Source organism: Dipodomys ordii, unplaced genomic scaffold (genome assembly GCF_000151885.1).
Source record: "Dipodomys ordii isolate 6190 unplaced genomic scaffold, Dord_2.0 Scaffold202, whole genome shotgun sequence".
Classification (NCBI taxonomy): domain Eukaryota; kingdom Metazoa; phylum Chordata; class Mammalia; order Rodentia; family Heteromyidae; genus Dipodomys; species Dipodomys ordii.
The window spans coordinates 585,172-597,745 of record NW_012267418.1 but is presented as its reverse complement, the minus strand read 5'-3'; the positions used below and the strand labels follow the sequence as shown (position 1 = coordinate 597,745).

The 12,574-nt window shown below is 42.8% G+C and overlaps 1 protein-coding gene across 1 annotated transcript in view; it reads left to right on the top strand.

The window, feature by feature from the left end:
• Window positions 1-4,211, top strand: part of Psmb9 (proteasome (prosome, macropain) subunit, beta type, 9) — a 6,453-nt gene extending 2,242 nt beyond the window's left edge. The window contains exons 2-6 of the mRNA XM_013035050.1: window positions 428-495; window positions 1,707-1,838; window positions 2,414-2,543; window positions 2,818-2,959; window positions 4,032-4,211. Coding sequence (XP_012890504.1) covers window positions 428-495; window positions 1,707-1,838; window positions 2,414-2,543; window positions 2,818-2,959; window positions 4,032-4,159 — 600 coding nt within the window. The 3' untranslated portion in view covers window positions 4,160-4,211. The remainder of the gene's footprint in view (window positions 1-427; window positions 496-1,706; window positions 1,839-2,413; window positions 2,544-2,817; window positions 2,960-4,031) is intronic.
• Window positions 4,212-12,574: the final 8,363 nt, after the last annotated feature.

Sequence of the window (12,574 nt, the reverse complement as noted above, 5' to 3'; positions counted from 1 at the left end):
GAGCTCACTTCTGACTAAGGAAGGGTGCAGGTGCAGAATACAGCAGGTGCAAGACCCAAACTTGTTCTCAAGTTCATAGTGACAGGCCTATGGCACATCTGGGCACACAAGGTGCTCAGGAGGAGGCAGCCATGTTGGGAACTATTTCACTAGTGCACACAAGTGTCCACCCTGCCTCACTCAGAGCACTTCTGCCCCCCGGTTCTCCTTACAGTGGAAAGATTTGTACGTGGGGACAGTACGACTAGGATTCTGGCTCGTCCCTTATGCAGGATGAAGCAATGAAGTGGAAAGAGTGAGAGAAAAAGTTTCTAGTTCTGGCCTACATTACTGTACGGCCTTGAACCAGTCACCTCAGATTTCAAAGAGCCTTTTCCCTTCTTTAATCACTCTCCCTGCTTTGATATTTCATCCTCTGTCTCCGCAGACAACCATCATGGCGGTGGAGTTTGACGGTGGTGTGGTGATGGGTTCTGACTCCCGGGTGTCTGCAGGGTGAGTTCCATTGCCTACCATTTGCAAGGAAGCTACTGGCCCCAAACACACACTTTTTCATGAAAAATCTGGCAGAGACCAGAGCTTTGAGAAAACAGAACAGACATTTCCAAAAAGCTATTATAATGCCATGTTGGTAGGTGCTTGGATTTCTGAAATTCATGGAGGAAGATATGTATGCTTTTATAGTCTGTCCCTGTATTGTACAGAGATGAATATAAAAGAATAGCATCTCAAAGGGACACAAGAAGCAGGTTGAGGGGGGGGCTCTTCTTCCATATATGTTTAGAGATTCAAAGATGGGTTCTGTCAGGCAGAAGTGAGACCACTTCTCACTTACCATATTTTGAACTTTGTCTTCCCCTAACCAGTTTCATCACATGCATAATGAGTATATAAGACTAGATTAGCCAGATGCCAGTGGCTCACGTCTGTAATCCTAGCTACTCAGGAGGCTGAGATCTGAGGATTGCGGTTCAAAGCCAGCCGGGGCAGAAAAGACTGTGCGACTCTTATCTCCAATAAACCACCAGAAAAACCAGAAGTGGTGCTGTGGTTCAAGTGGTAGAGCGCTCGCCTTGAGCTGAAGAGCTGAGGGACAGCGCCCAGAGTTCAAGCCCCACGACCAACAACAACAACAAAAAAGACTAGATCAACATTACCTACATTCTATTCCATAGGAAATAACTCTCTCAAGAGGCTTCATAAAGAAACACTAATAAGAGACACATTTTTCTCAATCCAGTGTTTTTTGTTATGCTATTAAAAAATTAAGTCTACTTTTGATTAAAATACTGACTTACCTGCAATGATTACTTTTTGCTCCCTACTTTAATCCAACCATTACATCTTATACTATTCTCTTGTCAAATAAACTCAAATGTTGAGAAACATTAGACCAACTAACCTTAAAAATTCCTACAATGAGCTGGACATTGGTGACTCATAACTGTAATCCTAGCTATTCAGGAGTCTGAGAGCTGAGGATGGAGGTTCAAAGCCAGCATGGGCAGGAAAGGCCATGAGATTCTTATCTCTAGTTAACCACTAGAAAACCTAATGTGGAGCTGTAGCTCAAAGTGGCAGAGCACTAGTCTTAAGCAAAGAAAGTTCAAGGACAGTGCCCAGGCCTTGAATTCTAATCCCATGACTGACAGAAAAAGAAGTGCCTACAACTCTAAGACTGATGGTTATTGGCTGGTTTCCCGCAGAGCAGCAGTGGTGAACCGAGTATTTGACAAGCTGTCTCCTCTACACCAGCGCATCTACTGTGCCCTCTCCGGCTCCGCAGCAGATGCCCAGGCTGTGGCCGACATGGCTGCCTACCAGCTGGAGCTGCATGGGTATGAAACTCCAGGTCCTGACCCCACCCTCTACTCAAGTGTGACCCTTGCACTGTGTCTTGCTCCAACACCGCCATTTCTGCTTAACGCATTTGTGAACACCTAAATCTCCTGACACCAGTTTATACTTCTGTAAAGAGGAGATACCAGTATCCCCCCACCCACCTCCCCAGGGAGCTGGTTAGAGAATGTGAAAGCTACCATCCTAATATAATTAATCGAGAAAAACTTGAAGATATAGATGACCAAAGTATCAGGCAGTTACAATATGAGAAATCAAGGCCAATGGGACCAAAGTAAAGCTTATCTGCTTTTATCCATAAGGGTAGTCGCAGCAAAGGAAAATTATGATTGGGAATTGGCTGGGTTGGGCTAAAGAAAAGAGGGTGGACACTAAAAGCGTCTTCCCGATTGGAGATATGAAACTCTAGCTCTACTGAGCACATGGGAGGGGAACTGGAATTTGAACTGTTGCAGTTGGAGATTCAAGTATCACTTGGCAGGGATTATTGTAATGACACAAGAGGGTGGGCCTAAAAAAATGATACTGACCCTTACACTTAACTTTCCTTCAGATTGGAACTGGAAGAACCTCCGCTTGTTTTGGCAGCAGCAAATGTGGTTAGGAATATCACCTACAAATATCGGGAGGACTTGTCAGCACACCTCATGGTAGCTGGCTGGGACCATCGGGAAGGGGGCCAAGTGAGTCCCTCCAAGGCGCACGCTCTCTCTCCCTCTCTCTCTCTCCCTCTCCCTCTCTTAGTGTTTCCCCACTGCTCTCTATTGGGAGATGAAAGCCAAGTAGTGTTGTAGCAGTCAGTCCCATAAACACTCCCTCTGGAAGATGCCACGGCTTTCATGGTTGAGGGCAGGAAATGCAGGGCCTTCACTGCACAGAGCAGAGACCCTCGGCCTGTCTCAGTGGGAAGGATGGGCTGAGTGATGCGTTGGTCTGACTTGCTGATTCTTCCCCCAGGTGTACGGAACTCTGGGAGGAATGCTCACTCGGCAGCCCTTTGCCATTGGTGGCTCAGGTAGCTCCTATTTATATGGCTACGTGGACGCAGCTTATAAACCAGGCATGTCTCCTGAAGAGTGCAGGCGCTTCACCACAGATGGTAACTAACCCGATGGCGCGGAGGGTGCCTGGGGAAGATTTTTTTCCTTTTTTTCCTGGACCTTGGAACTCGAGGCCTGGGTGCTATTCCTGAGCTCTTTTTGCTCCAGGCTAGTGCCCTACCATTTGAGCCACAGTGCCACTTCCAGCTTTTTCTGAATAGTTTATTAGAGATAAGTGTCTCACAGACTTTCCTGAATGGGCTGGCTTCAAATCGTAATCCTCACATCTCAGCCTCCTGAGTGGCTAGGATTACAGGCGTGATCCACTGGTGGGGAAGTTTTTTGAACATGAGGAAAAGTGGAATATGAGGAACAAGAAGAAGAATACATGGATAGCTGTTTTAATTTAATTTCCAACCTGGGACACTTTAAAAGGTGAAGAGGGACAGGACAAATGCTAAACTAGATGGGAGTTTGGGACAAATCAGGACTGTTTGGAGTAAACCCAGTTGGGGTGTGTGGCCACCCTAAAAACCAATGGTGTGCTGGGCTAGTTTGAACCAGCCTGATGGTTAAATATTAAAGGAGTTGCTTGGTAACTTGAACACAATCTTGGTAAGAGCATTTATACCACGGACACAAGTGGATCCTTTATATTTTTTTCTTTTTTATTTTTTGTTTATGTGTTATTGAAGAACGGAACCCACGCAAACACTCAACCACTAAGCCACAGCAGATACTTTTTTTTTTTTTTTTTTGCCAGGGCTGGGGCTTAAATTCAGGGCCTGGGCACTGTCCCTGAGCCTCTTTGTGCTCAAGGCTAGCACTCTACCATTTGAGCCACAGTGCCACTTCCAGCTTAAAAAAATATTTATTTATTGTGTTTATGTGGTACCAAAGAATTGAACCCAGGGCCTCATGCATGCTAAGCAAGCACTCTACCACTAAACCACATTCCTTGCCCTTCATTTTTTTTGCTTTTTTGAAGCTGGCTTATCAACACACTACTGAATATGTCTCTCTGGAAGGTGGGCATTGAGGGGAACGTGGTGAATGGACAGGAGGGAAAGGAAACTATTTTTTAAGCTAAGCCATTCTCGCCTCTTCTCTTTGACTTGAATTCTCCTGTAGCTATCGCTCTGGCCATGGGCCGGGATGGCTCCAGTGGGGGGGTCATCTACCTGGCTACCATCACAGCCGCCGGCGTGGACCACCGCGTAATCCTGGGGAATGAACTGCCCAAGTTCTATGATGAGTGAATCTTCCTCCAACATCCCTTCCTCATTTGTAATAAACTCTCTAGGACAAGAAGCTGGTGTGGTCAATGGGAAATAGATGTCAAGGATGGGGCTGGCTTCCCGGCGTTTTGCTTTTTCTTTTTTTTCTTTCTTTCTGGTTTTAAGGCGGTTTTCCCGGGGAAGGGGGGGATTGTTCCCTTAGAGGGGGGGGGGTTCTTTGTTTTTTAGGACTTCCGGCCATAAAAATTCTCACAGGGGCTGGGAATGTGGCTTAGTGGTAGAGTGCTTGCCTAGCATGCAGGAAGCCCTGGGTTCGATTCCTCAGTACCACATTAAACAGAAAAAGTGGCACTGTGGCTCAAGTGGCAGGGTGCTAGCCTTGAGCCAAAGAAGCTCAAGTTCAGTGCCCAGACCCAGAGTTCAAGCCCCAGGACTGGCAAAAGAAAAAGAAAAAAAAAATCTCCTAGGCTGCTCAGTGGTAGAGCACATGCTTGGAATGTTCAAGCGTCCTGGGTTCAGTCCTCATCTCTCTTTCTCTCTCTCTGTCTCTCTGTCTCTCTCTCTCATACACACATATACACATACAATATACATACATACATATATACAGATAGACAGACGATATATAGATATAGATCTTATTCCTAGTTTCAAAGATGAGATTATACAAAGATTAGCTGACATTTAGGAAGCTGTCACAGATACCTGAGAAACAAAGCTGAGTTCTGTTTCTACGTATGTCCTACATTTCCTGGGTGTCAGAACAAATTATGAGCTCTCATTTTCCTCCTCTGTCAAAAGAAAATGAGTGACTCCTTAGATAGTTTATAGCTCCAGCATTCCACACAAGTTTGGTTACAAGTGAACAGTTAAATCAACAGATATATTCAACAGAAGTAGAAGTAGGATCTCAGGCTAGGCATGCAAATTCAAAATCCTGTGAAACAGTGACATACCCTTGGAAGTGGGGGGGGGGCGAGGGGAAGGGGAGGAGGATATATCTAAACCTACAAAGCCTGCAGTTTCTAGCCTTGCTGTTTTATTTTGAATTCAAAATAAATAATAGTTTAAGAGTGTCTGTCTGCCACTGATCATTGCTAGAAACTCTGGACAGGATATGAAAAGCAAGCATTCAAGGACTCCGAAAGCAAACAAGCAGCTGGGCTGGGCAGAGTCAAAACTGAAAGAGGCCGTCGTCTGAGGCATCTCCTCCATGCTTTGCTTCCAAGTCCACCTCAGGTGCAGACCTGCTGGTGGTAATGCAGGAGCTCAACCTCCAAAATGAGCACACTTCCTTGTAAGAGGAACCATGGAAAAGGGGGGCCCCTGTGGGCAGAAGGTAGAGGAATCTCCAAAATGAGAGGCCTGGAGATAGGAACTCCCTGACTCAGCTCAGAATCCCCATGGAAGCTGAAGGCATGATGACATACCCTGAGCAGCGTAGCAAAGACTTGGAGAGCTGAATGGAAACTTCAACTTATTAAAATTGGAAAGCTTGCCGGGTACCAGTGGCTCATGCCTATAATCCTAGCTACTCAGGAGGCTGAGATCTGAGGATCACAGTTTGAAGCCATCCCAGGCAGAAAAGTCTGTGGGACTCTTATCTCTAATAAACTACTCAGAAAAGGCCAGATGTGGTGCTGTGGCTCAAGTGGTACAGTGCTAGCACAAAAAGGCTCAGGGACAATGCCCAGACCTTGGTTCAAGCCCCAGGACAAGCCAAAAAAAAAGAAGAAGAAGAAGGCTTAATATATTTTACCAGCCAAATAACTGTGTTTTTATCCCTCTTATTTCTCAAAGAGTTCATAACAGCTTACAGAGGTAGGCATGGGTTTTAAAAGAATGAATCTTGGCAAAGGAAAAGCAAGGTTAAGAAAATAAAAGCGGCCAAGGGCTAAATCCAACATGAATATCTAACACCCACAACCAAAGAAAAGTGGCATGGGGTAGTTTACACTGGCTCACAAGGACAGAGAATAAAACATTCAAGAGTTAGAATGAACCAGGAAAAAAAAACTTTAAAAAGTATTCAAGAATTAAGGCAGTTGTTAATAATTGGTTTCTTGATATTGTGTGTGGTGGAAGTATGTATACTGTAAAATAAGTAACAAATCAGAACTTCAGTATACAGAGTGGAAAAAATACTTCAGGAGACCAAGACAAGAAGACTCAGTATAATAACTAGTTTAACACAGCATTAAAGTATGGGCCAGCCTCGAGAAAAATGAGAGGATGAGATTAAACCATTGTCCTTTGGAGTTCATATGATCATCTACTGTTAGTCTGTTTTCATCCACTATAATAAAGACCTGAGATTTGAAAAATGAGTGTGGTGGTGCATATCTGTTATTCAAGCTACGCAGGAGGCTAAAAATCAGGAGAATTGAGGTTTCAGGGCAGCCTGGACAAAAAGCTTTCAAGAATTTGTTTCAACCAATATAAAGCTGGGCATGGTGCTATGTGCCTGCCATCCATGCTATGTGGGAAGTCTAAATAGGATGGCCATGGTCCAGGCCAGTTGGAGCAAAAAGCAAAAATAAATAAATAATAACTAAAGCAAAGAAGGCTAGGGGTGTGGTTTAAGTAGCAAAAGCACCTGCTTAGTAAATACAAGGCTCTGAGTTCAAACTCTAATACAAATAAAGGAAAGAAGGAAGGAAGGAAGGAAGGAAGGAAGGAAGGAAGGAAGGAAGGAAGGAAGGAAGGAAGGAAGGGAAGGGAGGAAGGAAAGGGCAGAAGCATCTGCTTCACTCAGTAATTTTGTTTTTTAGTTTTTTTTTTTTGGTCGGTCGTGGGGCTTGAACTCTGGGCCTGGGCGCTGTCCCTCAGCTCTTCAGCTCAAGGCGAGCGCTCTACCACTTGAGCTACAGTGCCACTTCCAGTTTTCTGGTGGTTTATTGAAGATAGGAGTCTCATGGTCTCTCCTGCCCGGGCTGGCTTTGAACCGCGATCCTCCTCAGATCTCAGCCTCCTGAGTAGCTAGGATTACAGGCGTGAGCCACCAGCGCCCGGCCTTCACTCAGTAATTTTGAAGTTCCAGTCCAGGTTCACTAAATCTCCTCAATTTGAATATGACAACATACTTTACTATCACCGTTGCACAGGATAGAGAAAATCTGTTCCCCTTGTGGTTGCTGGAAAACCAAGAGAGATGGGACCACAGTCCCAACGTCTCCTTCAAAGGGCAAACCCTCAGAGAATCTAATTTCTTTCCTCTAAGCCCCACCTTCTAAAGATCCCACCGCCTCCTGATAGCCCATGGGCTGAGAACCTAGCCTTTCACACATGGATTTGGGAGAGTCATTTCATATCCAACTATAGCATCTACTTAGAAAAAATTAGACACCAAATTATCAAGACAACAATGCCCATAACACATAGTTATGTAGCCCATAAAGTAATGCTAGCCATTCCACTCATGGTCTCTAGTGTATGGTGATTGGTTACATTTTCTGAGTGTTCATTAGATCAAGACACCTTTTAGAGAATTGTAAAATTTCGCTCTGCCTTAGTCCTACTTTCTTATGAAAATCAGAAAACTCACTTCCTCTGGTTTTCTTCAAAACTAAGGCATAAATGTGGGAACTGATTCCCATCAATCAGATTCAACCAACTGGGACTTCAATCCAAAAGTGAGTCACAGGAGGAAACAGGACCCAACCTGTATTCATGTCACTGGCAAAAACCAGTGGGGGGGGAAAAAAGAAGTAGCAACTGGCTTTTGAGGAAGCAGTGGTTAAAAAGGAGAATTTCTGCCAGGATGGTGGCTCACGCCTGTAATCCTGGCTACTCTGGAGGCTGAATCTGAGGACCACTGTTTGAAGCCAGCCTGGGCAGGAAAGGCTGTGAGATTCTTATATCCAATTAACCACCAGGAAACTGGAAGTAGAGAGCTGTGGCTCAAGGTAGCACAGCACTGTCCTTGAGCAAAAAAAATCTCAGAGACAGTACCAAGGTACTGAGTTTGAGCCCCAGGACTGATGCACAAAAGCACACATGCACACACACACAGAGGCAAACTTCCAGTAACAGAAACAATAATCATAATTACCCTTACTTTCTTCTGAGAACTTAGGCGATTGTCCTTTTCTGTTGTTTCTCTCATGAGACCCAATTTTGGATGGGTAGCTTGTAGCCCAAGTCCTTCAGGTCCAAGGGAAGAACAGGAAGCAAGATCAGATGGCTTTGTTTAACTTAGTACAAGAACCAACAAGAGCAGAGGAGAAGAGCAGAATCTTCCACAGGTGACTATTTCACAGAGACATTGCCCCAAAAGAAAAAACACATTTTAGACATGGAGGGCATGAAACCCCCCAAGATTTTCTAATCCATCCCATAGGATGTATATTAGGATTCTGACCAAGTGACAAAGTATTTGTTCCTAATTTATTCTATTGTTTTATAGGTGATATTCAGTGAGTTTACCTTTATATAGGACAGGCATTAAGTACATTTCCTTTTGCACACTGTCATTCTTTCCCCCTCCTCCTTCCCATGTCCACCCATGACTTGTATAGTTCAGTCTCATCAATGTCCAGTGCACTCCACTGCGGTACTTTTTCACCCTTTCCCTTGGATTCTGTGGCCTCCTCCCACCCTCCCACAGATGTGCCCGTGAATAGACCATATATAAGGTAAAGAATACAAAATGACAGGGTATTTTAAACTCAGAAATAAACTGGGTTATTAAATGTGCCAGAAGTGGAATAAACCAAGAATATACGTTTATCCTTCCTGACACCTGTGCAGCTAGAATAGTGTTTCACCTGAAAAAAAAAAAGTATCAAGGAAAGTTAAGTTCCTAGGAGGAGGTTCTATTTTTTTTCCATATTTTGAGTTTGATATATATAATAGCACTCTCATTAATACAGAATTTGTTTAAAAAATATATGAAGTATATGAAATGTACCTAATTGTTTCTAATTTATTTATTTTCTTTCTTTCTTTCTTTTTTCTTGTCAGTTGTGGGGCTTGAACTCTGGGCCTGGGTGCTGTCCCTCAGCTCTTCAGCTCAAGGCTAACACTCTACCATTTGAGCCATAGCACCACTTCCGGCTTTTTTCCCCCTGCTTATGTGGTGCTAAGGAATCAAACCCAGGGCCTCATGCATGCAAGGCAAGCACTCTACCACTGAGCCACCTTCCCAGCCCTCTAATTTATTTTCTGTAGTGAAAGGTTAAACCTTTGGTGCCACTTAGTGGTCAAATGGTTAATGGCTGTGTTGTGAGTTTGGGTTTTTTTTGTTGTTTTTTGTTTTGTTTTGCTTTTTTGTCAGTCATGGGACCTGAACTCTGGGCCTGGGCGCTGTCCCTCAGCTCTGTAGCTCAGGCTAGCGCTCTACCACTTTGAGCCACAGCACCACTTCCAGCTTTTTCTGCTTATGTGGTGCTGAGGAATCAAACCCAGGGCCTCATGCATGCAAGGCAAGCACTCTACCACTGAGCCACCTTCCCAGTCCTGTGTAGTGAGTTTTGACGGTGAAAAAAAAAAAGCATAGCTTTACAATTTTAGTATTCTGAATTTAGGAGATGAGTTCAATGAAGGCTAAAACAAAAGAGAATTTTCAAAAGCAACTAGTCACTTAGTTAAATCCAAAGATGTATGAGAATGCATGTAAGCTTTACTGTCTCAATAATCAGCATGACAATAAAACAATTTAAAATAAATAGAATGACTGGGGGGGATTATCAAAGCTCCTCCCCCATTTACACAGTTTACAGTGGATTTTGTTGTGCTATTTCCACACATATATATAATGTACATTGGTCATATTCCTCCCCCATTACCTGCTCCTTTTCCCTTCCCTTTTCAGATTGCTACCTCATCTCAAGCAGTTCTGTTTTTACTATCATGCCATAATCTTAGCATTTTTAAGTCTAGGGTCCCTGAATAAGCAAAAACAGTTCTTACGAGTTGTTTTTCTCATTCAACAAAATTATCTCCAGTTGTGTCCAATTCATTCTTCTTTATGGTTGAAATATACTTCATTTATCCATTCATTTGTTGTTGGACAGCTCAATTGACTTCATAGCAATAAGCAAGTATTTGCAAGTATCTCTGTTGTATGTTAATTTACAGTCCATCAGTCATAGAATGGTATAGCAGTATTATATGATAGTTCTTTATTTGGTTTGTTGAGGACACTCCATACCAATTTCCATAGTGACTATACAGATTTATATTTCTACCAACAGTGAATAAAGGTTCCTTTTCCTAGCCACCCTCCTTCTCCATCTCTATCAGCATTTGGGTTTAGTTTTTACCTTAATTTTTGTTTGTTTGTTTGGATGATAGCAACTGGGGCAAAATGGAATCTCATTGTCATTTCTATTTGCATTTCCCTTATTGGCTAAGGATGTTGAATATATGCCTACATTTTTGGCCACTTACAATTACTTGGTTTGAGAATTATATGTTCAAACAAATCAAATAGATTCAGTACAATTTGTGAACTAAATTTTGGTGTCTAATTTTTTTGAGATCTTTATATATTCTGGATTCTAATCGTTTGTTTGGTTTTCTCTCATTCTTTGGGTTATTTCTTCAGTCTGTTCATTGTTTCCTTTGTTGTGAAGAAGCTTTTTAATTTGATGAAATCTCATTTGTCAATTCTTTTTTTTTGCTTTTTTGCCAGTCCTGGGCTTGAACTCAGGGCCTGGGCACTGTCCCTGAGCTTCTTTTACTCAAGGCTAGCCCTCTACCATTTGAGCCACAGTACTACTTCCAGCTTTTTCTGTTTATGTGGTACTGCAGAATAGAACCCAGGGCTTCATGCATCTTAGGCAAGCACTGTACCAAGCCAAATCCCAGCCCCAGGAAATTCTTATCTTCAATTATCCACTAAAATGCTGGAAGTGGACCTGTCAAGTGGTAGAGTACTAGCCTTGAGCAAAAGAAGCTCAGGGACAGTGCCCAGGCCCTGAGTTCAAGCTTCATGATGGGAAGAAGGGAAGGAAAGAAGAAAGGAAGAAGGAAGGAAGGAAGGAAGGAAGGAAGGAAGGAAGGAAGGAAGGAAGGAAGGAAAAGAGAGAGAAAGAAAGAGGGAGAGAGGACAGAGGGAGGGAGAGAGAGGAGAGAGGAAGGGAGAGGAAAATGGAAGGAGAGGAGAAGAAAGGAGAAGAATAGTGTCTAAGAGAAGCAAATAAAGGAAATAAATGTATAAATGATTCATTTTACCCCCACCACCACCACTTTATTTTCGAAGTAGACTTAAAAAGAAACATTCTCTGCAGGATCCTTAAGTAAAATCTTTGGCAACTTGTAGCCTGTAGGTGTCAGCAAATACCTATGAAGGGCAAGAGAACATTTTGCCAGGAGGAAATAGTGCTTTGAATTTTGTCTTCTTTCATTCCCCTCTGTGCGTATGTTTTTATTCTGTGTTCCCAGTGTCTTCCTCTTAGTAGCCTATAACATGAACCCCAAGCATTTTCTCTTATTTGTCCTAGTTAGTCACTGTTTCTTGCTTTCTGGATTTTCTTCCGTTCACGGAGCAGTTCTGGGAGCTTGGGTTTGTCCTTTTCCCTCTCTGCTCTAAAGAATGTTTTGCTGTAATGCAAAGCCTTGTGCTTCATCACAGAAGAGCACGTGCTGCTTCCAATGCACTGGGCAGCCTCCAATGCGTAACTCATCTTGAGGATACGAGAAGGAAATATGTATTTATTCAGTAACTTGTAAACTTTCCATGCCTTATTATAAAGTAAATAACCAAACCATATGCTATATTGCATGCATGCGCATAATTAATAAGTAAATGTTTATACACAGAGAAGTATGGTTGAGAGGGCTTTAGACTTCATTAAAAAATTTTTGAGCACACAGTTAAAAGTGATTGGAGAGTCTACCCTTTCAGGAAATGATGCTAGCCCACTTTACTCAAAGAACCTTGTATGTATTAAATCTTTATTTCACATTTACCGAATTCCACTGACACATGAGTCAGTTCTTCTGGTCATCAATCTAGTTCTGGAAATATTTCCATTAAAACTAAGAATATCTCGGGCATTTTTACTTAAAAATTAAAACTAAAAGGGGGAAACAAACATTTTTTTTGTACCAGCAGAAAGAAAAAAGACTAATGAAAATAGACATTTTCAGTAGTAAGTGTGGAAGTAACACTGAGCATTGTAAAGCATTAGATAAAGGTGTCACTGTATCAATTGTGATTTGTTGTTGTTGTTTTTCCATAACGGGGTTTGAACTCAGGGTATCACGATTCCCAAGCAGGCACTCTAACTGCTGAGCCAGGCCACCAGCCCCAATTTTTGCTGGTTACTTTTTTGTTGTTGTTGTTTGTTTGTTTTTTAATTTTTTATTGTAAAGATACTATACAGAGGGTAAGAGTTACATGAGCAAGGTAATGAGTACACTTCCTATTGAGCATTGTTACCCCCTCCATTGTTTTCCCCCTACCATCCCTTCCCTCCCTACCTTCCCCGA